This window comes from Monodelphis domestica, chromosome 7 (assembly GCF_027887165.1).
Source record: "Monodelphis domestica isolate mMonDom1 chromosome 7, mMonDom1.pri, whole genome shotgun sequence".
Taxonomy (NCBI): Eukaryota; Metazoa; Chordata; class Mammalia; order Didelphimorphia; family Didelphidae; genus Monodelphis; species Monodelphis domestica.
This window is the reverse complement of record NC_077233.1, coordinates 153,394,876-153,420,246: the sequence shown is the minus strand read 5'-3', so window position 1 is coordinate 153,420,246 and position 25,371 is coordinate 153,394,876. Positions and strand designations below refer to the sequence as shown.

At 35.4% G+C, this 25,371-nt stretch overlaps 2 protein-coding genes across 2 annotated transcripts; one reads left to right on the top strand and one right to left on the bottom strand.

Moving 5' to 3' along the window:
- The first annotated feature begins 1,445 nt into the window (after nucleotides 1-1,445).
- LOC100012979 (olfactory receptor 2K2-like) lies at nucleotides 1,446-2,415 on the top strand. The gene has a single exon (XM_001367329.5). The coding sequence runs from the start codon at nucleotides 1,483-1,485 to the stop codon at nucleotides 2,413-2,415; it is 933 nt and encodes a 310-aa protein (XP_001367366.4). The 5' UTR covers nucleotides 1,446-1,482.
- A 12,613-nt stretch (nucleotides 2,416-15,028) lies between these two features.
- On the bottom strand, nucleotides 15,029-15,970 carry LOC100013022 (olfactory receptor 13D1-like). The gene has a single exon (XM_001367376.5). It carries the CDS (start codon nucleotides 15,968-15,970, stop codon nucleotides 15,029-15,031), a length of 942 nt encoding a protein of 313 aa, XP_001367413.3.
- Nucleotides 15,971-25,371: the final 9,401 nt, after the last annotated feature.

Below are 25,371 nucleotides of genomic sequence, written 5' to 3'. Positions count from 1 at the left end.
ACTTGGGTAACATTACAGAGGCAGTAAGGATAAGTGCTGGAATTTCAAACCATGTCCTCACTCTCCAAATTCAGCATTCATTCCATTATACCATTTCCTCTTACATTTATTATTTACATATCTCAAAACTTGTTAAATTTTTTCTTTTTTGTATTTTTACTCATGTCACAGTGTTCAGGCATTTACATTATCCTTTAAATAAGAGCAGCCATTTATATTAAGTTCTTTGCAAGTTTATGATCTGAACTATTTTAAGGTTAGTGTTCCTATGTAAGAGGGAAATGTCATTTTACTAATAGTATAACTATATTATGACACATGCCAGGAAAGTAAAATTTCATTTTATTATTTTTAAATTATCAAAATTAGTTAAAACACTTTTTACCTCCAAAAACACAATATCCAAAATTTCATGGGCTACAAGGCAAAACTGGAAGCACAGTAGTGGGCCGTGGCATAGCATTTTAAAGTCAGTAACATTTGGTGTAAAGCACCATTCTAGGCTCTTGGGAAGCAAAAGAAAAATGGTTATCCACACCATGGAATGTATGTTCTGCTAGTGTAATAAAACTCTGCTCCAATTAATTTGTAAATACAAGGACTTAGAAAAGATCTAAAAGTAATATTGAGAGGGAAGAAACACTTGGCAACTGGGGGAGTTTGGAAAGGAGATATCTTTTGGGGGCTTTATAGGAAGCAAGGGATTTTCAAAGGTGGAGAAGAGAGTATATACCAGATATAGGGAACTACCAAGGCAAAGAAGGCTAGCCCAGATATAAGTTTATATTCAGTTCCTTTGAAGTCTGAACCTCTCCCCCCTTTTTTAATTGACACGCCACTCCATGAATATTAAGCTTATCTCTACAGTTTCTAAAATACTTAAGTTGATCTTCTCAATTTCATCCTATTGGTGCCTTGGATAGACTACCTTGTGTTAATGTTTATCATTTATCTATGTATTCTCCCTCTATAGGAAAAATAAAAAAAATCTAATATATAGAAAGAATTTTCCTAAGGATGTTATTAAGTCCAACACCTCTCTAAATGTTGATCTAGTATTTTTGAATCCACCCCTTCATTTCTTATGCATACTTTTTTGATGGAAGAATGTACATTTTACTTTATTTTTTATATTTAAAAACACTTACCTTCTGTCTTGGAATCAATACTGTGTATTGGTTCCAAGGCAGAAGAGTAGTAAGGGCTAGGCAATGGGGATCAAGTGACTTGCCCAGGGTCACACAGCTAGGAAGTATCTGAGGCCAGATTTGAACCTAGGACCTCCCATCTCTAGGACTGGCTCTCAATCCACTGAGCTACCCAGCTGCCCATGAGAATGTACATTTTAGCAGAATCTTCTTAAAATGTTAAATGTCATACTAGAGAAAAAAAAGTGGCCCTTTTTATATATACTAATGATATTACTTAGGTAATATTTTCTCTATATTCCTTCAGATGGAAGACAGAGCATAAGGGACTGAAATGAACTGGAGTACAGTGGCAGAATTCACTCTGGAGGGGTTTTCCCAATACCCCAAACTTGAAATCATCCTTTTTATCTTGTGTCTCTTGATGTACTTGATAACTCTACTGGGCAACAGCATTCTCATTACAATCAGCATCCTAGATATCCATCTTCATACTCCTATGTACTTCTTTCTCAGCAATCTCTCATTCATGGACATCTGTTACACGACTTCCTCTGTATCTCCGTTAGTGGTGAAAATCATAGGGAAAAGAAATACTGTTCCTTTCATAGGGTGTGCCCTACAAATGTATCTCTCCCTTGCCATGGGGTCCACAGAGTGTTTGCTCCTTGCTGTGATGGCATATGACCGGTATGTGGCAATATGTCACCCCCTTAGGTACCCTATCATCATGAATAAGAGGGTGTGTCTTCAGATGGCAGCTGGGTCATGGATAACAGGCTGTCTCACTGCCTTACTAGAAACCAGTTCTGCCCTACAACTGCCTCTCTGTGGGAGTGCCATCAATCACTTTACTTGTGAAATCCTAGCACTGCTGAAATTAGCTTGCACAAGCTCATTGGTCATGGACATGATAATGCTGGTGGTCAGTGTGCTTCTCCTTCCAATTCCAATGTTCTTAATTTGCATCTCATACAGCTTCATTCTCTTCACCATTCTACGAATCAACTCAGCAGATGGAAGAAACAAAGCTTTCTCCACCTGTTCAGCTCACCTTACTGTGGTGATCTTATACTATGGGACTGCTCTTTCCATGTACCTGAAACCATCATCAGTAGATTCTCAAGAAACTGATAAGTTCATTACTTTGTTTTATGGGGTGGTGACTCCCATGCTAAATCCTATTATCTATAGCTTGAGAAATAAAGAAGTGAAAGGGGCTGTGAAAAAGCTTCTGAGAAGAAATGTATTTTCACAAAGACTCTGAAACAATTGGGAGAGGGTTTCTCATTGGCAAGAAAACACAGAAAATAGATTTGGATTCTGAAGATGTAGGTTTCCATTCCATCACTGTTCTGGATGCTTCCTCTATTAATATATTGCTAGACTTACTATGATTTAGAAGGGGATTTCATGAGTTTCTGTCAAGAAAAACATGATGGTCAAACTGGTACTGTGGGTTTCTGGACTTAGAGTAACTATAATTGTCTTCAAACAAGTCTGACACCAAGTGCATGCCAAAACTTTCGAGCATGGGAGAAGCCACCAAAGTCTGTATTCTCTACATTGTCTTTGATAATTTAGTGTTAATTACATTTTCATTCTGAAACAATAGGGGCAGAAGAATTTATCATATTACCAAAAAATGAAAAATCATATATTCATATCAATAGTTGATTTAAATATTTTCCATGTAATTCTAAATAATGCTTTGATAAGGGGGGAACTATAACTATGTGAGTGGGAGGAAAATGAGAACTTATTAGGGGTGTGATATACCAAGAATCACATGGAAAACAATGTTGATTCTTGATTTCAAACTAGATCATAATGTGCTCTGTTTACTTCTTCTTCTTCTTCTTCTTCTTCTTCTTCTTCTTCTTCTTCTTCTTCTTCTTCTTCTTCTTCTTCTTCTTCTTCTTCTTCTTCTTCTTCTTCTTCCTTCTTCTTCTTCTTCTTCTTCTTCCTTCTTCTTCTTCTTCTTCTTCCTTCTTCTTCTTCTTCTTCTTCTTCTTCTTCTTCTTCTTCTTCTTCTTCTTCTTCTTCTTCTTCTTCTTCTTCTTCTTCTTCTTCTTCTTCTTCTTCTTCTTCTTCTTCTTCTTCTTCTTCTTCTTCTTCTTCTTCTTCTTCTTCTTCTTCTTCTTCTTCTTCTTCTTCTTCTTCTTCTTCTTCTTCTTCTTCTTCTTCTTCTTCTTCTTCTTCTTCTTCTTCTTCTTCTTCTTCTTCTTCTTCTTCTTCTTCTTCTTCTTCTTCTTCTTCTTCTTCTTCTTCTTCTTCTTCTTCTTCTTCTTCTTCTTCTTCTTCTTCTTCTTCTTTTGGCATTGGGGTAGTGAGGCAGCTCAGGGGATTGAGAACCAGAGGTGGGAAATCCTGGCTAAATCCTGGCTAAAAATCTAGCCTCAAAAATTTCCTAACTGTGTAACTCAATTGGCTAACCCATACTTCTCTTCTGCATTGCTACCAAATACAGAGAATTGATTCCAAGACAGTTATTTTTTTTAAGTTATGTAGGAACTACTAGAAATTTTTTAGCTTTGTTACACTGTAGAGTCACCCTAAATGACTAATGGGGAGGAATGAAGAATAATTCAGAGTGAGAAGGCATATAGGAGTTCTGTGTTTTAATAGTAATCACAGCACTTCAACACCTTGATTTTCATTATTAAATTTTTTCTCAGTGATTTATGATCTTCAATGAGGAATCTATAATTTTATAGTACTAAAATTGGTGCTTATTTCACACGATTAAAAAAAACTTTAAAAATAGAAATTAAGGTACTCTTATTGTAAGAAGATATATCCACTGTGCTTTGAAAACAAAAAAAAAATTAGTAGATGTGTTACATGTTACAATGACAAGTCATTTCTCTTCTTTGTAATTTAATTTTTTCTATAATATGAACTTATACTAGATGATCTTTAATGGACACTGTCAGTTTTAATATTCCTTGATTCTATTACATTTCCTGCATTAAAAAAATTAAAAACTTAATAATTAATAGAACTATTCAAACTTACAATAACTTTTTTAAAATTATATTTGAAATAGTTAAATAATTAAATTCATTATTTTAACAAATTTTATTTTGAATTCACAAGATAAATACAAATATTCAAATATATAAATAAGAGCATAATGAGAGAGCATACAACCAGAAACAAATTGTGTCTCAAGCTTCCATTATTCATTGGTTGTAACTATTCCCCATCTCCAACCAAAGAAATTATATGTTTGACTTTATTATTATAGAGGAACATAGATCTTGTTTTCCTGAGCATTTTAAAATTTCTCTACTCTGTAACATGGACTTTTGTTAGTCAAAATTCTCTTTTACAACAAGTTGTTATCAAATATTTTATTCTAATGGTTTTGTTTTATTAACTCTGCATTATTTCATAAACATACTCCAATATTTATTAATTTTTATTATGGCACATTAATATATGATTACATCTACATACCATATTTACTTAGTCATTTATTAATTGATAACCAATAAGTTCCTCTCCCTTATTTCCTCAGTTGTTTTGCCATGACAAATATAGTTACATATATACATATATGTATTGTGTATAATATGTATGTAATATATTTATATATATATATATATATATACAATATTAATGTGTTTGTTATATAAATACACTGTGAGTCTTACAATGTTTTTTGTTTGTCCTTTGTTTTTGAAGAGGACCAATGACATCACTGAGGGATGTCTTTTCACTCAAACTTAAATTGGATTTAAGTGAATCAGAACTGCCTAAAGTCACCAGGCTTGCTCTCTCTTCCAGTCTGTGAAATCTAGTAGCAAGACAGAAGTCAGGATGATTAGAGATAACCCTGAATGCAGTGGATGATCTTGGTATCTTTGATGTCTGATCAAGCTCTGAGCATTCCATATTTGCTTCAGCCACCTTCATGGCTGTTGGAACAAGTTGTTTTCATCTGCCCATTCCACCAGGGGAAGACTTTATGTATTTGGGGCAGATACTCCTCCAACTCAGCAATGGGTTTGTGGCCCATCAGTTTCCCTCAACTTGGTTTAGACCATCTGCTGACATGGTTTACCGTGGTTTGGACACTGTTCATACTACAGCTTCTTGGAATCACAGGTGAGAGTTGGGTGAAAAGTTGACTCTAAAGATGGATGAGCAGTCCTGAAAAGGGCTTGGCAAACCCTCGCACAAGAAGTGCTAGTTGTCCTTGAACATCCATATACCCCATGTGCATTATATATTATGTAATCATACATGTATACATAGATACATAATAAACACATATTCACATTCATTTACAAAATTTTCCCCTTAAATAATATTATATTTGTGGTGTATAGTCTTAGTAGTAGTATCTATTAATTCACCTTTTTTATAATTCTTTCTATATAATACTTTCTTGCTTTCCAAAAAGATGGGATCAATTGACAAATGTAAAAGAAATATAATAGTTAACTTTTTGCATCCAAGCTGCCCCAAAATATACCAAGCATTGGGATTTGTTGTTTTTTATTGTGCCTGACATATAATAATAACTATCATTATTATTACTATTACTATTAAAAATCCATTTCACATGAAAGCATGATATCAAGGATAAATCTTGAAGTTTCCTCTGCATTCACCACCTCCAGTTGCTCATGTATTGGAGTTATATTTTTTGTTCTTCTTGGTGAGATCACACCATATCCAAGTAGAGCTTTTCTTTCTTTTGTCTTGGCTTTGCTTTGGTTTTGTTCTTTTCTATCCTTTTTTCTTCTCTTTTCCTTTCCTTTCTCACCTTTTCATTTCTGCCCTGTTTCATCATAATCAGAAATTTCCACTCCCTTCAAATATTTTATGTCATTGTTTTTCAATACTAACATCTGAAAAATACAAATTTAGACAGTCAAAGGGCAGTGGAAAAGTGAATGGTGACTGTGAGCAGCCTATAATGCATGACTATTAAAGAACTGAACCAGAAAAAAGGCAGAAAATACATCATCAGAGAGATGTATAACTGGACAAAGAAGTGGACTAATCATTAAGTGACCCTGACAGATGACTGATGGATGGCACATCTACTCCAATGATATCCAAGCAAAAGCAAAAAATTTAAAGGAAGTCCTGCAGAACAACTCTGAGAAGATTCCCTCTGGAAGATAGTAGTACATGGACAGAGCAACAGAAGGTGGGTAGGCAAGGATGGTTACGATCTACTGAAATTTCTATATTTTATGTTCCTATCATAAATTGTACCAAAGCACAAGGTCTTTCATATTCGTTTGCTGAAGAACTTCCTTCTTAACAGATGTTTTACTGCATCTTTTACATTGTTGTTCCTGAGTTTTATAGACTAAAGGATTTGCCATAGGAGTCATGACTACAGAAAACATGGAAAAGGGTTCATCTGTAGCTTAAAGTTTATCTGAATTAAGTGATTCCTTGGGCATGGACTTGATTTACTTTGGCTTAAAAGTAATAACAGAAAGAACTGTGCATACCAGTGAGTCAACACCCTTATCACTTAGGAGAAAGCTCTGCTATTGGCATATATGCAGTCTTCCTCCCAATGTTAAGGTATCTTGAAGACTACAGATGACCACAGAGCAGTCAAGTTCCATCCTACAAGAGAGCATGCACTCTGTGGTCTCTGTGGTCTGCATAGCTAAGCCAAGAAATATCTACATTGCCTGTTTAGAGAAGGAAATGGGTTTTCTTTGAGATAAGAAGCTGGTTAGAACTGAAGGAATACAGGTATGCAGCAGATGTCTAAGAAAGAAATTACTAAGGGAAGAAATACAAGTGGGGGTGCAGATAGCTGTTCTAATTCAGTGATGCTAAACCTTTTAGAGATAGAGTGCCAGACCCTGCCCCCACCCCACCCTACACACAAAATACCATCCCCCCCACTGCATGCCATGCCACTCCTCAACACTAAGTGCTGAGCATTCTGCCTCCTCCCTTACCTCACACAGGGGACAGAGAAAGCACTCCCCTTCGTTTGCTTGGCAGAGGGGCTAGTGAAGTAAAGAGTGTTCTTAGCAAGTATAGAGAGAGGAAGGGGCACTCCTTCTTCTCTTCAGCTCTGCCACCTGCTAGCCACCAACCTTACCCACAGAGGGGAGGGCGGTGTGAAAAAATGTCATCAGGCACGTAATAGAGGAGTATATTTGATGGCATATGAGAGAGAGAATGAATTACTCTCCCCCTCAAGCCAAGGCAAAGGAGGGGTATCTGATATTTAAGTTTGGCCAGAAAAGAGAATGAAGATGAGTCTGTGGTTTCCTCCACCCCCTTCAGCCTTCAGCCTGTAATGGCCCCTCACTAAACCTGTTTGTTAATCCCCACAGCTAAGCTGTTTCTACCCAGCAAAGTTCTTTCTTTAGGGGAAGGGAGATATTCACACACTCATTCCCCCAGTTATAACTGCCGTTTATTCAGTCTTTAACCAGTTGTTGTAGATAACTGATAGGCAGTTGTTGAATGTTTTGAGTGGAATGAGTGTTGGCCTTGGAGTCAAGAAGACCTGAGATAAAATCCTGCCTCAGGTATTTACTAGGGAGGTTCCCAGACAAGTCATTTGACCTCTACAAATATTAATTTCCTTGTCTTTAAGATGGAATAATACCATCTTTCTTCCAAGATGTGAAGATCAAACATAATAGATATAAAGTACTTTTAAAACTGCAAAGCTTTGTACAAATTACTTTGTTTTATGGAGTTGTGACTCCCATACTAAACTACATTTTCTATAGCTTGAGAAATAAAGAAGTGAAAAGGGCTATGATAAATCTATTTAGCAGAAGTATCTTCAGAGAAACTCTAAAAGACTTGGTATTGGGTTTGTTATTAGCAAGAAAATGGTGACATCCCACAGAAAGTATTGAGGATTTGGATTCTTAGGATGTAAGATTTCCATTCATGTCATTGGTCTGGGAATTATCCTCTATTATCAAAAATCATGAGCCCATCATGATTTACTATGGTTTTTCATGAATTTTTGTCAAGAAAAATATGACATTCAATCTGATGCTTGTGGTGAGTTTCTAGATTCATAGTACATGCAATGGTTCTCAATCAAGCTTGTTGCCAAGCATACTCCAAGGCTTTTGTTCTTTTTTTTCTGTGTATGAAAAACCAATTTACTCATTAGGCTAGCAACAATGAGTAAATTGATGGTCAGTTTTCTCTCTCAGGGATAAAATACAAAGATGCAGAGTTCTGAATCATTTTAAATGATACCCTATCTTTTTTCTAGATTATATTTATCTATTTTACCTGATTACTTGTCAATACAATTTTAATAATCATTTTCTGACATTTTCTTATACATACTCTCTCTCTCTACATGCTCCAGTGAGCTGGCCTTTGTTATTTTTATAACTTGGAGACAAAGTTAAGAATTATATACTTTGTATAAGGATAATAGTGTTAGTTTATCGTAGAATAGGGAAAATTTGGCTTAGTCAGATCAGGAAGGATCAGTGTAGCCTGTGGAAACAGAAGCAGCAGTTCCTTGCAGAACCAGGGAGTTTTATTTGGGTGGAGTTAGAATCTCTTAGAGTTAGAAATTCTTTTTTATCCTTATATTCTCAATAAATAGTTTATTTTTGTATAACAAGAGTCTCCTTAGCATCCTTGTGCCTGACCTTGAAGAGAAGTTTACTTATGGGTCTCACTTCACTTATACAAACTGAAGATACTTTGTAAACACAGCAAGCAGAGTATCTAATCAGTATATATTCAAAATCAATTAATTTACATATTATTTTCACATCACACAATACATATTTCCATGTTCTTCATATTGTGAAAGACACATCACTTACATTAGAGAAAAATTCATGGAAAAAAATAAAAAAGAATAACATGTTACAATATGCACTCAGAATCCATCAGTTCCAACCATGGTAGTGGATAACCTTTTCCATCATGTATCCCTTGAAAATGCCGTGCATCTTTGCACTGCTGATAATTGCTGTCATACTCCAAGCCTTTAGAACATAGGAGAACCTGATAAAGGCTGTACCCTCAACATTGCCTTTGAGAGCCTAGTGTTAACTGCATTCTAACCTGAGGCATAAATTGGGAGGAATTAATCATATTAATATAAAAATGAAAATCGTAAGCTCATATTAATAGCTGAATAAAGTGTTGCCCACTAAATAATACTCTGACAAAGGAAAAAAACATTCTGATTGTGTAAGTTAAATAGAAATGAAAACCAAATACGGTCATGACATCCATCAAGGGTCATACAGCAAGTAATACTGTCTCATTTTCAAAGTAGATAATGATGAAGTTCTCTAATTCTATTTTTTAAATTATGCATGAACTAGGAGTCATTTTGTGCCCTTCTTAAACTATAGATTCACCCTGAAAGATTAATGGTGGGGAGAGGAAAGAAATGAACAAGAACAATTAAGAATGAGGAGACATAAAGGAAAAGCTCCATGTGCTGATGATCATCACAGCCTTTTAATGCCTTCTCATTCTGCTTTATTAAACATTTATTTCCAAATCATCTTGTGTTCTTTTATAAGGTATCTGCAATTTCATAAAATTCCAAAATTACTCTTAGTTTATCCATTATTAAAAACATTTTATATACTTTAATATTTTAGTGTATTTTTATTCAATAAAAATAGGAGTGATTAGGGGCTAGAAATCAGAGTTCCCAAATGTAGCATTTAAAAGCACAAACTACAATATAAAACAAATATCTTAAGAAATAATAATATATACATACCTGTCGATTCTATTATTTACCAATTATTTCTTGATCAAAATAGGTAGATCAACTTTATAAAATTATTTTGTTGCTGTTATTATTGTCTTTAATTGTCACAGTCATCAATATGCATAAACATGTATATGTTGTGAATATATATTTACATATATACATATATGCATATATGTGTCAGTTTCATTCTTTTGACTTTTCTCTCTTCACTCTGCATAGCTTTGGGTACTTTGTACATTGTCAAAACTCTCATATGTAGCATGTTTTTATGTAGTAATTGGGGTCTTTTTCTGCTCCTAAATTGAAGGGCAGGTCTCCCATATGCTTTTCAATGTAGTTCTATTGGTTTTCAGGGTGAAATAAGAAAGGAAGTTTTCTGATATTTTCTTTATAAGGCAAAGAAATTTCTTTATGAAATCTTTTGTTGAGTGCTGAAGTATTGATATCTGCTATATTATTATGTCCATTATAGATATGGAAACTAAAATGATCAGTATAAATATTGCATTCTTAGACCTTTGGTGTTTTGTACTATATTTTTAGTCATATAGAATTTTTTTGTAGAAAAGAATTCCTCAGCAGGTCAGCTGGGTGGTTTAGTGGATAAAGAGCCAGGACTGGGCACAAATATGGTCTCAAACAATTTCTAGCTATGTGACCATGGGCAAGTCATTTGGCCCCAATTGACCAGTCCTTAACACTCTTCTGCCTTGGAATTGATACTAGGTATATGAAAGTCAGGGTTAGAGATGAGAGGTCCTAGGTTGAAATCTGCACTCTGACACTTCCTAGCTGTGTGATTCTCGGTGAGTCATTTGCTCTCATCACTTTTCTGTTTTGGGACTAATACACAGTATTGATTCTAAGAAGGAAGCTAAGCATTTTTTTTAAAGAAATAAATATCTCTTTTCTGTTTACTAGACCTTGTTAAGACTACATTCCTTTTTATCTCTTGCCTCTCATCTCCCCGTTTGTTCAGAGTGAGTGGGAAGGAGGTTGTTGTCTTTTTCTTTTAGTCCTTTCTCATTGTAAAAGCAATTGTAATTATTCAGTCCAACACCAACCAAGAGTAGTAATCATTTCCTTTTTCCCAGGTGCCTTTTCAGGTTCTTCTTCAAAGTGAATATTATAAAACCCTAGAAATATTGATATCAAGACTGGTACCTTAATGAATGCTAGTTCTAATTCTTTCACAGGCCACTTGGATTTCACAGGCCATGGTAAGCTCTTTATGTGAGGATATCATTCACAGGCAAACCAAAGTGGAGAGTTGCGCATATAGGGATATAGGAAAGATAATGGATAACATAAGAGATACAGAAGGATTGTAAGAAGGTAAACATTGTACTGACTTTTTAAAAAAATTTATTTAATTGATTAATTTAGAGTATGTTTCCAGGATTACAAAAAAAAAAAATGTTCTTTTCGTCCCCTCCTCCAACCCCCTCCCATAGCTGATGCACAATTCCACTGGGTTTTACATGTGTCATTTGTCAAGATCTAGTTCCATATTATTGATATTTGCACTAGAGTGATCATTTGGGGTTTATAACCCCAAATCATATCCCCATTGACCCATGTGAACAAGCACTTGTTTTTCTTTTGTGTTTCTACTTCCACAGATCTTCCTCTGAATGTGGATAGTTTTTTTTTTTCTCACAAGTCCTTCAGAATTGTCCTGGATTGTTGCATTATCACTCGTAGAGAAGTCCATTACATTCAATTGTACCACAGTGTATCAGTCTCTGTGTATAAGGTTCTCCTGGTTCTGCTTCTTTCATTCTACATCAATTCCTGGAGGTTGTTCCAGTTCACATGGAATTCTTCTAGTTCATTGTTTCTTTGAGTACAATAGTATTCTACCATCAACAGATAACACAGTTTGTTCATCCATTCCCCATTTGAAGGACATCCCTTCATTTTCCAATTTTTTTGCCACAACAAAAAGCATGACTATAAATATTCTTGTACAAGTCTTTCTCTTTGTGGTATAAATTCAGCAAATTCAGGCTGGATCAAAGGGCAGGCAGTCTTTTATCATCCTTTGGGCATAGTTCCAAATTGCCTTCCAGAATGGTTGGATCAATGCACAACTCCACCAGCAATGCATTAATGTCCCAAGTGACTTTTTAAAAAGAGAAGAGAATCCATAATGTATAGTCCAGTGAAAAAATCTTAGAGTTCATTAGTGAAAATCTAGGCATAATGTCATGGATAATAAAGTGCTGACATCATTTCATCAGAAACATCCCATGTCAGGCCAACTTTGTTTCTATTTTACTAGAACTTCTTTTTTATCAGAGGAATAATAGCAAAACACTTTATAAATTACTTCCCACTTTTCTTGTGAGATGGTATCACATGAAGTGATAATTCCCAAGCAGATGGGAGAGATTTAGGGCCAGTAAAATAGCCAAATTCAAGATGAGTTGTTGATGGCTCAAAGTTAACCTGACAAGAAATATCCAGGGAATTGGGACATTTTTCCATCTTTTTTTAATGCATTTTTATCGATGACTTAGATAAAGGCATAGTTGGCCTATTCACCAAATTTGCAAAGCTGTGAGTGATTGACACAAATGATAGAGCAAGGTTCCAAAACAGTGTTGTCAAACTAGAGCACTGAGCTAAGTCTGATAAGATGAAATCCAATAAGGAGAAATAAAAGAAGCTCTAAAATTGGTTTAAAAAACCCCCCTCAACTTTCTAAGTACAGTGTGAGGGGGTATAGTCAAGTAGTATTTTTTTAATTGGAGATTTTTATTGAGTGCTAATCGCAATTTGAGTTACCCTTGTAATGAAGTAGCCCCAAAGCAAATTTTGGGATGAAAAAGAGAGACATAGCTTTTATGAAAACAGTCCCATATAGATTTAACATAACTTTGTATTTTGATACATTAAGAACTTGAAATCCACCAAAACCTTATTACCTAAAATATGAAATTAATCATTTTCCTGGAGAAGTCTTTTTCCTCATATACATATACTCAGTAATTGGTGTTTCAATATGATGCCTCCAACTAACTTTCTAAAGTCTACATCAGAATTCTAACATCTGAAGTTTAGCTTGAAAATCATTAGAAGTTTACCTAAATTTTCAGAAACAAATTGCTGCTGGAACAAGAGGTTTTCGTTTTGTTTTGTTTTGTTTTATTTTGTTTTGGGTGTTGTACATTTCTAATAGATAAAAATGTTCTGGTTCTTAAAAAAAACTAGTTCAATAGGTATGATCTCCCCATTAATTATTGTTGCTAAATTATTTTGTTGTGACTGACTCTTCATGACCCCACTTTTATAGGATTTTCTTGGCAAAGGTAATGATTGTGTGATTTCCATTTTATAGCTGAGGAAACTGAAGCAAAGTTAAGTGACTTATCCTGGGTCAGAGAACTAGGAAATGTCTTATGCTGGATTTGAACTCACATCTTTCTGACTCCAAGGCCAGGACTGTATCCATCATACCACTTTAAAGTGCCTACAAAGTGCTAGGCACACTGCTCAATACTGGAGGTATGATTATACTTCACATGAAGTTCTATGGAAACTTGTAAGATATGATATAGATTGGGTTTTTGGTCAGATATGAGTTGGCCAAGAAGATCTATGAGATCCTTTCTAAATCTTCCATTTTGTCCCTTTAAAATTGTGATTACATAGTAATTTCTAGGAGGATAAGGAACTTGGATGTTTTTAACCTTCTATGTCTCTCATCACTTGCCACAATGTTTTATACACCACAGATACTTAATGCATGTGTGTAAGAATGGGGTCAGGGAAATATTTGGAACTCTGAGAGGAGGACTGAGATAGAACCAGTGGCAGTTGGAGAGCAAAGGCTGCTGGGAAGACAAAACTGTTCTGAGAGGGCTCTGAGGAGCCCAAGGAGTTCTGACCTGGGCCTTGGACCTGCCAGGACTGTTTTTTAGGGACTGAGGAATCATCAAAGCTATGTACGAAGAACCTGCTTGTTCCTTCAAGCTTATAGCCAATCTCCCTTTAAACATACATCTCCTACCTCCCTCAACCTGAAGAAAAGACATCTCAGACCCCTGGGTGGGAGGCTGTGGACTCTCAGAAGTAGAGCACAGCTCCCTTGTCCTTCCCTGACTTCCTGAACTTATTCTTTCATCATTCTCTTAGGCCAAATAGATAAATAAGTTATATGAGGGATTGTTTTGGTTGGGAAGGGACAGAGACATCTGACTGAGCAATATTACATGTCTTTCAGATTAAGGACCCTGTAGGATTGCAATAGGGCCACCTCTTCCCTCTTCCCTTATCCATTTTACCTGAAATACAATATGAAATGTTCAAATAGCAGTCAGATATTGTCAAGTCTCTCAATCTAGGTTAAAGAGGACATTTCAAGAACAAGGATCAGATCCCAATAGGTGTACCCAAGGCCACTCCCTCTGAGACTAGACCCCTTGCTGGGACCTGCCTCTAGTTCCCCTCTGAGGGAGAGGTACTGAAGTCATCCATTAGTGTAACTGACAGAGGAGTGCGTCATCAATCCCCGACAGCCCTTTCTTCTGGGGATACCCTGTGGAAACTGACAACCTGATATCTCAGGGGAGAAGGAGAGAGAAGCTGCTCTTCTTGCTCTAGATTAGGCTCTTTCCCGCTCACACTGTTCCTGTTCCTGTAGCCCTTACCATACTTTCACTGACATTTCATCATTGTCTGTGAAGGAGAATCTTTATAACATCAAGAAATATCCATTTTTACATGTGTATTGGATGTTTGAATCAATATATCAGTTCAGTTTATAGTCTTACCTCAAAAGTTTCTTTGTTTTAACAAAATATTTTGATAATTTTGCTAAAGCTGACCTGAACTAAGTGGAAACATGCTTTTTTCAGTTTTTAGCCTTTTAGCAATCCATTTTTTGTTTATGTATGATTAATTTTAACAAAAGGTTTTGTAAAACACAGGAGACCAAGAGGTGGAGCGACAATGACATATGAGACAGATGAAAACTGTCTGAAGGAACTGAGCTTCAAATACATGAACGCCCTGTGTGGAAAGGAGGAGAATCGTGCATTAAGCTTCGTAGTGGCAATAATACACTTGACACCAGGAAGAGTCATGTTAATCATTGCATATCCAAGGCAATGTCCAAGCCAACAAGCGAACCGACCATAAAGGTCAAAGTATTTCATATTTTCTTGAGGTATAGATTTTTGATGAGGAATTTCTCCACAGCATTTTTTACCTCCTTGTTCCTCAGGCTGTAGATAATGGGATTCATCATTGGAGTGATAACTCCATAGGAGAGCCCAATAAGCTCATCCGATGTCTTAGTGTCCTTGGACTTGGGCTTCATGTATATAAAAAGAGCTGAACCATAGAACAATACCACCACAGTCAGGTGGGCCGAGCAGGTGGAAAAGGCTTTCTTCCTCCCTTCACTAGAATTGATCCTCAGGATGGTAGAGAGGATGAAGATATAGGAGAAGAAAATGAGAGTCAGAGGAATGATTAAAATAACAATACTTGCAACTGTCATGATAAACACATTAAGGGAGATGTCTCCACAGAGAAGCTTAAGAAGGGCCAGGATTTCACAGGTAAGGTGATCAATGACATTCCCACAGAAAGGCTTTAGTAGGGCAAGCACAGTTTGTACCAGGGAGACCAAAAACCCTGTGATCCAAGTCCAAGCAGCCATCTGTGCACACAGCCCCTTGTTCATGATGATGGTGTATCTTAGAGGATTGCAGATGGCCACATACCTGTTATAGGCCATTACTGCCAGGAGAATGCACTCTGTGCACCCCAATCCAAGAGAAATAACCATCTGCAGGGCACACCCAGTAAAGGAAATGGATTTTCTCTCAGACATAACAATTATCAACATTTGGGGAATAGAGGAGGATGTGTAGCAGATGTCCAGAAAAGAGAGATTCCCAAGGAAAAAATACATAGGTGTATGAAGGCGGGGATCCAGGATGCTGATGATAATGAGGATGCTGTTTCCCAACAGGATTACTAGATACATAACCAGGCAGAGAACATAAAGAGAGAGCAAGAGTCCTGGGTAATGGGAAAGTCCTACCAGAAAAAACTCAGTCACAGTTGTGTGATTCTCCTCATTCATGTTAGATTAACTGTGGTACCTGAAAGACTTAGGAAAGGACATATCTCAAAGCAACTGGAATTAATAGTATCATTTGAAATTAGCCTCATGCTTTTTTCCCTTTTTAGTACTGATTTTTAAGTCCTTCAATGCTACATCATTAAAATATATGCATAAGGGAAATATTAAGGAAAATGTGAAAATGTACACATAAACTGAAGCAAGTTTGACCTACAATATTTGTAAAAAAAAATTGAGGGGGACAACTGGGTGGCTCAGTGGATTGAGAGCCAGGCCCAGAGATGGGAGGTCCTGGGTTCAAACCTGGTCTCAGGTACTTCCTAGCTGTGTGACTCTGGGCAAGTAACTTGACCCCCATTGCCTATTCCTTTCCACTCTTCTGCCTTGGAACCAATAAACTGTATTGAGTCTAAGATGGAAGGTAAGGGGTTGTTGTTTTTTTATTTTTTAATTTTACATTAGAGTAAAAACAACAAAGTTAGTGCAACTGAGAAAAGATGAAATATATTGCAGTGTAAAAGTATTTTGCCATAAGACATAATAAATATGAAGAATATAGAAAAATATGAGAAGACTTGCATTAACTGATGTGTGAAGTAAACAATTAAGGAAGGAAACAAATTAACAAAGGACCATAATAATGAAAAGGAAAACAAGGCAGAAAATATTAGAAAATTGCTCAGTGTATTGCCCAATTTTGACCTCAGAATATTGGCAATAAAGAATATATTCATCTTCAGGAGAGGTCAGTTAATTTCTACAGGAGTGGAATGAGATATGTGTCTTTGAATGTGGATTACATGCTGGTTTACTTTGCTTTTCCATCTTTGCTCTACAGCAAGTTTATGTGAAGTGAGAAAAGAGGGTATTAGAGAGTGAAACTATTATTTTTAAAAGTTATATAGCAAAACATACACCAAAAATCATCTAGAAAAGGGTAATTTAGATGAAAAAAGATAAAATATTTGCGTGTCCATGATAGAGAAAGAACTTTGAAAGAGTATATATCAGAAGAAATTAATCTTAGTAAGGTAGGAAATGCAAGGCCATAGAAAAGAGCTTGGTACAAAGTGTGCTAGCTCTGCCATTAAGGGACCAGCATTCAAATCCTCCTTCTGATTCTTGCAATCTTTGTGACACTATAATTCACTTAATTTCCCTGGAACTCAGTTTCCTTAACTTTAAAACAAGATGACCTTTGAGGCTTCTTTTAGCTTTAAATCTAATGATCTAGATTTTAAGTGTGCTGAGAGAAGACTACAAAGTTGAAATCAAACAAAATAGAGGAAATATTAGGTTATTTGCTAAAGAACATGCACTCGATGCTCTTTCATTTTAAAAATTCTGCTTGCAAGGGAGAGCAGAGATCAATCAATTGGAAATGCAATTGAAAAAACTCGAAAGCGATCAAATTAAAAACCCCCAGCAGAAAACCAAATTAGAAATCCTAAAAATTAAGGGAGAAATTAATAAAATCGAAAGTGATAGAACTATTGATTTAATAAATAAGACAAGAAGCTGGTACTTTGAAAAAACAAACAAAATAGACAAAGTACTGGTCAATCTAATTAAAAAAAGGAAGGAAGAAAAGCAAATTCACAGCATTAAAGATGAAAAGGGGGACAGCACCTCCAATGAGGAGGAAATTAAGGCAATCATTAGAAATTACTTTGCCCAATTATATGGCAATAAATACACCAATTTAGGAGAAATGGATGAATATATACAAAAATACAAACTGCCTAGACTAACAGAAGAGGAAATAGAATTCTTAAATAATCCCATATCAGAAATTGAAATCCAACAAGCCATCAAAGAACTTCCTAAGAAAAAATCCCCAGGGCCTGATGGATTCACCTGTGAATTCTATCAAACATTCAGAGAACAGTTAACCCCAATACTATACAAACTATTTGACATAATAAGCAAAGAGGGAGTTCTACCAAACTCCTTTTACGACACAAACATGGTACTGATTCCAAAACCAGGCAGGTCAAAAACAGAGAAAGAAAACTATAGACCAATCTCCCTAATGAATATAGATGCAAAAATTTTAAATAGGATACTAGCAAAAAGACTCCAGCAAGTGATCAGAAGGATCATTCACCATGATCAAGTAGGATTCATACCAGGGATGCAGGGCTGGTTCAACATTAGGAAAACCATCCACATAATTGACCACATCAACAAGCAAACTAGCAAGAACCACATGATTATCTCAATAGATGCAGAAAAAGCCTTTGATAAAATACAACACCCATTCCTATTAAAAACACTAGAAAGCATAGGAATAGAAGGGTCATTCCTAAAAATAATAAACAGTATATATCTAAAACCAACAGCTAATATCATCTGCAATGGGGATAAACTAGATGCATTCCCAATAAGATCAGGAGTGAAACAAGGATGCCCATTATCACCTCTACTATTTGACATTGTACTAGAAACACTAGCAGTAGCAATTAGAGAAGATAAAGAAATTGAAGGTATCAGAATAGGCAAGGAGGAGACCAAGTTATCACTCTTTGCGGATGACATGATGGTCTACTTAAAGAATCCTAGAGATTCAACCAAAAAGCTAATTGAAATAATCAACAACTTTAGCAAAGTTGCAGGATACAAAATAAACCCACATAAATCATCAGCTTTTCTATATATCTCCAACACAGCTCAGCAGCAAGAACTAGAAAGAGAAATCCCATTCAAAATCACCTTAGACAAAATAAAATACCTAGGAATCTATCTCCCAAGACAAACACAGGAACTATATGAACACAACTACAAAACACTCGCCACACAACTAAAACTAGACTTGAACAATTGGAAAAACATTAACTGCTCATGGATAGGACGAGCCAATATAATAAAAATGACCATCCTACCCAAACTTATTTATCTATTTAATGCCATACCCATTGAACTACCAAAATACTTCTTCACTGATTTAGAAAAAACCATAACAAAGTTCATTTGGAAGAACAAAAGATCAAGGATATCCAGGGAAATAATGAAAAAAAACACATATGATGGGGGCCTTGCAGTCCCAGACCTCAAACTATATTACAAAGCAGCAGTCATCAAAACAATTTGGTACTGGCTAAGAAACAGAAAGGAAGATCAGTGGAATAGACTGGGGGAAAACGACCTCAGCAAGACAGTATACGATAAACCCAAAGATCCCAGCTTTTGGGACAAAAATCCACTATTCGATAAAAACTGCTGGGAAAATTGGAAGACAGTGTGGGAGAGACTAGGAATAGATCAACACCTCACACCCTACACCAAGATAAATTCAAAATGGGTGAGTGACTTAAACATAAAGAAGGAAACCATAAGTAAATTGGGTAAACACAGAATAGTATACATGTCAGACCTTTGGGAGGGGAAAGGCTTTAAAACCAAGCAAGATATAGAAAGAATCACAAAATGTAAAATAAATAATTTTGACTACATCAAACTAAAAAGCTTTTGTACAAACAAAACCAATATAACTAAAATCAGAAGGGAAACAACAAATTGGGAAAAAATCTTCATAGAAACCTCTGACAAAGGTTTAATTACTCATATTTATAATGAGCTAAATCAATTGTACAAAAAATCAAGCCATTCTCCAATTGATAAATGGGCAAGGGAAATGGATAGGCAGTTCTCAGATAAAGAAATCAAAACTATTAACAAGCACATGAAGAAGTGTTCTACATCTCTTATAATCAGAGAGATGCAAATCAAAACAACTCTGAGGTATCACCTCACACCTAGCAGATTGGCTAACATAACAGCAAAGGAAAGTAATGAATGCTGGAGGGGATGTGGCAAAGTAGGGACATTAATTCATTGCTGGTGGAGTTGTGAACTGATCCAACCATTTTGGAGGGCAATTTGGAACTATGCCCAAAGGGCGACAAAAGAATATCTACCCTTTGACCCAGCCATAGCACTGCTGGGTCTGTACCCCAAAGAGATAATGGACACAAAGACTTGTACAAAAATATTCATAGCTGCGCTCTTTGTGGTGGCCCAAAACTGGAAAACGAGGGGATGCCCATCAATTGGGGAATGGCTGAACAAACTGTGGTATATGTTGGTGATGGAATACTATTGTGCTCAAAGGAATAATAAAGTGGAGAAGTTCCATGGAGACTGGAACAACCTCCAGGAAGTGATGCAGAGCGAGAGGAGCAGAACCAGGAGAACATTGTACACAGAGACTAATACACTGTGGTATAATCGAACGTAATGGACTTCTCCATTAGGGGCGGTGTAATGTCCCTGAACAACTTTCAGGGATCCAGGAGAAAAAAAACACCATCCATAAGCAAAGGATAAACTATGGGAGTGGAAACACCGAGAAAAAGCAACTGCCTGAATACAGAGGTTGAGGGGACATGACAGAGGATAGACTTTAAATGAACACTCTAATGCAAATACTATCAACAAAGCAATGGGTTCAAATCAAGAAAACATCTAATGCCCAGTGGACTTACGCGTCGGCTATGGGGGGTGGGGGGGAGGAAAAGAAAATGATCTATGTCTTTAACGAATAATGCTTGGAAATGATCAAATAAAATATATTAAAAAAAAAATTCTGCTTGCTTCACACATCAGTCCATATAAATCTTCCTAAATAAATCTGAATTCTTCATATTCATCATTTCTTATGGCAATATTAAAAGAATATTATTCTTCCCTGAGGGCCTATTTGTCATTTGATTGCAAAAATTTAGAGAGGATCCAGTCAGCCCAATTTTGTCATTTTGAGGTGATATACCTAATGCTTTATAAATTTTTCCTTTTGAGGTCAACTATTTCTCAATCCTCTAAGCACCACTGATTATTACAAGTCCCTCAACAATTTTTACCATTTACTCTTTTTAGGCAGCCTCATTAATAAACTTATCTATGAAGAAGAATACCTACTTCACCTTCCATGTAAAGAGAGCAGTTTTGGCCAAAAGTCTTAACTTTGAGGGATCTATAAGAAATAAATAGAAGTTGAGGATTCAAGAGCATGCAAGACAATGCAAGAGCAGCCTGAGAGTATACACAATTAATTAACAAAGTTTTATTTAGCACCAGCTGTATACCAGCCATTATACTGGTCTTTGGGATATATAAAGGCAAAGAATGAAGTAATGACTCTAAATTTACACATATGCATTTTACATGTTGATTTATATATTCAACCACACTCTTGAATAATTTGAGAAGAGAGAAATAGAGAATACAAGTCTTTCTTCTTGCTGAGATATGCACAATGACTTTTCTTTAGCTATTTCTGTACAAGAGTAGTATATTTGGAATAAAAACCATAGAATATTTGAGCTAAAATGAATCTGAAACAGTATTTATCATGCTACAGCTGGCAAAAAAAATATTAGAAGACAATAAAAAGGAACTTAAATAAAGAATAGAAGGGTAGAAAAAAAACTTAGAATACAGGAGATAAAGCATACGAGCTTTAAGAAACTTTAGGAAAGGAATTTGTTTTTGCAAAATATAGCTCCTAACTGCATATCAATATAATTAGATTTTTATGTTGTGCATTTAAGTTATTTTAGGAAGAGATTCATAGACTGTACTTGACTCCTTAAATGTTAAGAACTTCTCTTTTAGAATACAGAATATTGAACCATAAAGTAACTTTAGGCTTCGTGTGATTTGTGGATAAGAAAATACATCTAAAAGTGACTTCAAAACTAACTAAACAGCTTGAGGGAGGCTGACAATGAGTAATATGATGCTGTGATCATTCATGAAAGATGAAAATAACCAGAGAATTTTCCTTCCTGATCCAGCAACCATATATTTCTGTTTGGTATCTCTTCCTTTTATGAAATTACATGTGGCTTCCATTGCAAGTCTCATCTATTCTACTTAGGATATAGAATGTAGGATTTTAGGATCATAGATTCAGAGTTAAGAGGGATTTTAGAGATAATTAAGTTCAATCCTCTCATTTTATATAACTTTTATTTTCATTATTTCTTGCCAAAGGTCCACCCCAGTTTCTAATTCTATCCCTAACACTGAAAACAACCCTTCCCACATTCTCATTTACCTGTAAGTTTCAGTTCCAGGATTACTTCTGTCCTTTCCAATTAGCTGGTATTCGTCTTGTTTTTGAACACAAACTACTCCAAAAGCATTTTTCAAGCATGTTTTGGTTGTTTGAGGAAACACCAAATGAATTATATCTCTCTGACTTACCTAGTAGCCTTCTTTATGGCTTAAAGTTCATTTTACTCAAGCTAGTTAACATCATTACCTTTGTTCCTATGCCATCTGAATCTCTTATTCAGAAATATTTGAGATGTTGCCTAACTCAAGAGAATGTTCCCTTTCCTGCATTAAGGCCATTCCATTTTATTGAGTAGAGAGTATCACTATATTTCTACTTCTACCATAAATCCTTGTGATAGTCCCTGGACTGTGGGTGATTCCAAATGATCAGTCACTACATATAGATGTCAGTTTATCTCTCTACCCTTTCCAACCTTTCCAAAAGTGTTCCTCAGGGAATATCTGTATTCCCTAAAGTCATTTAAATGTGTATATAGAAACTGTGTGGAATTTAACAACTTTCAAAGTTTTAGGGATATTGTAACCATCTAATTACATCAAACTTATTAGGTAGCTTTTATTGATGATACAGCAAATAATGTGAGAATAGGAAAACAATTTTACATTTCTCCATGCCAATAAAAACATAGAGGGGATGGTGCAATTAGGTGGATGATTTTTCAATATCCCCCAAATATTTCTTGTCTCTGAGCATTGTTAGTTGTGGAAGACCTTTGTTCAATTATCTTCTTATATTGACCTATTTCCCAATAACTCTAACCTTTAGCACACAGTGGGAATGCATGATAAGACTGTAGCATGAGTTCAAGCTTATAGGCATGAATAGATTTTTACCATCTATAGTCATATATGAAATTGTTTTGATATGAACAAAAGTGAAAGATGTGGACTTTGTGAATATTTAGATGAATTTAGAATTGATTGAAGGACTGGACCCAATAGGTGGTGAATACAATACTGATGTCAGCCTAGTAAATTGGTCTAGTGGGTTTTTATAAGATTGATCCAAATATCTGTTTTTGGCCCTTTTGCTTATAACATTTTTATAGACGATTTATGTGTTTATCATATTTATATATGATATTACCTTGAGAGAAAAAAAAATGATGTACTGAATTACAGAGCTGAGATACAGAAACATCTTTACAATCTAGAGAAATAAATGAATGAATAACATATTTTTTATGTTTTTACTACACGCAAAGCAGTGTGATATCCTAGGGAAAACAAACAGAAAAATAAGAGAGTCTTTGGTCTTAAACTTATATTTTAATATGGGAGTCAAAACATGGAGAAGTTAGATGAAAAAGTCCCATAATCCTTAGGGTTTAATGGTAAAACAGATGACAATGTCTCTTTCATGCCATTTTTGTTGATATTATTGTAACAGGATCTAGTTGACAGTACCAGAGTCTCAGCACAGGGACTTTCTTTTCAGTGTCTTCAATTGATATAACTATAGAACTGCAGAAAGCAGTTCTCAGACTGCATATTCTCAGTGTGATAATGGCAAGAATTTTGCTGAGAGCATTGCAATTCTTAAGGTTCTGGATAGGGGGTTCTCGGTTGTTTCAACAAAGATCTGAGGAAAGATGGTGGTCCAAGTGGTGGTGGTAGATGGTTTGACAGAAATGTGCAGCCTTCTGCCTCTCCCCCAAATACCTTATTGATTCAATTAAACTGGCTTGTTCACCTAATGAATGACAATTAGTAAATAGTGGTAGGGATGGTTGACTTCTCTCCCCATGAATTGTTTCTCTGGATGAAAGAATGTGAGAGCTGGACTAGAAGTAAGACTTTTGTTATAGGGGGTATTGCTAACATAATGGCTCCTCAATTCCAAGGTTATACTCTTAAGAATAAATTTTTGTTAAAAATAAAACTGTGGATCAACACAAACAACTTTTCTTTAAATTTTCCATGTATTTTTTTATAAATTATATTTCTATTTCATTTTACATATAAAACCAATGTTTAACATTTATTTTCTAAAATTTTTAGTTCCAAATTCTCTCCTCCCTATTACCAGCCCCTTTCTGAGACAATTTGATATAGATTATACAAGGGTGATCATGCAAAACATATTTCCACATTATTCATGATGTGGGAAAAGGCACATATAAAAAAACCCACAATGAAAGTAAAATTGAAAAATAATATGCTTTGATCTATATTCAGATTCCACCAGTTCTATCTCTAGAGGTGGATAACATTTTTCATCGTGAGTCCTTTGAAGTTGTCTTGGATCATTGTATTTCTCAGAATACTTATATCATTCACAACTGATCATCGTACAATATTGCCATTGCCATGTTCAACAGTATTGCATTATAATCATATGCCACAACTTGCTTAGTCATTGTCCAATTGATGGGCAATTTCCTCATTTCCTCAATTCATAATTCTTTCTCACCATAAAAAGAACTCTTTCAAATATTTTGGTGCAAATAGGTCCTTTTCCTCTTTCTTTTTCATCTTTTCTGGAGACAGACCTTGTAGTAGTATTACTGAATCAAAGAGTATGCACAGTTTTATAGACTTTTAGCCTACTTCTTAATTACTCTTCAAAATGATTGGATCAGTTCACAACTCCACCATTTTTCCCATCCTGTCAACATTTATCATTTTCTTTTTCTCTCACATTAGCCAATCTGATGGGCAATAACCTCTAAAAGAAAATTTGCATCACCTTCAGTAATCTAAAGTCATCATTCTGACTTCCAAGTTAAAATGGCCCCAGAGTAGATGAGAAGCTCTTCCTCTTCTCTGCACTGAGAAGTGCCTAAAAAGGACAAAACCCCAAAAACAGATGAACAAAGGGACTCCACTGTAGGATACAGCCTTGAAGGTAGGCAGGATTTTGACATTTCTACACTATAAGGGTATAAAATAACTCCCACCAAAACACAAAATAATCATCCCTCCTGAATGTCAGTTAAATTAGTTTGCCAAAAGAATAGATATGAAATCATTGCTGAAAATAATATGATTCATTTCATCTTGACTCAGATTTTTAACTTTTAAACAAATCTGATGTGATAATTATCCTGTATCTAATCAGTTCTTAGACCCAGAAAAACACACAAAATCTTGGAAATTTTAGACCTTTATGATCCCGGAGAATACTAGTTTAATCTACCCATTTATCCACCAGTCAATCTATCAACCAGGAGTTTCTTCATTGTCTACTACCATGCCCTATTCTAGGTGGACACAAAGAAAATACATAAAAGAATCTCTTCCTTCAGGAACTTATGTGCAGTAAGGTGGAGATGAAGTCATATCTGTAAATAAGTAAAAAAATAAATACAAAGACATCA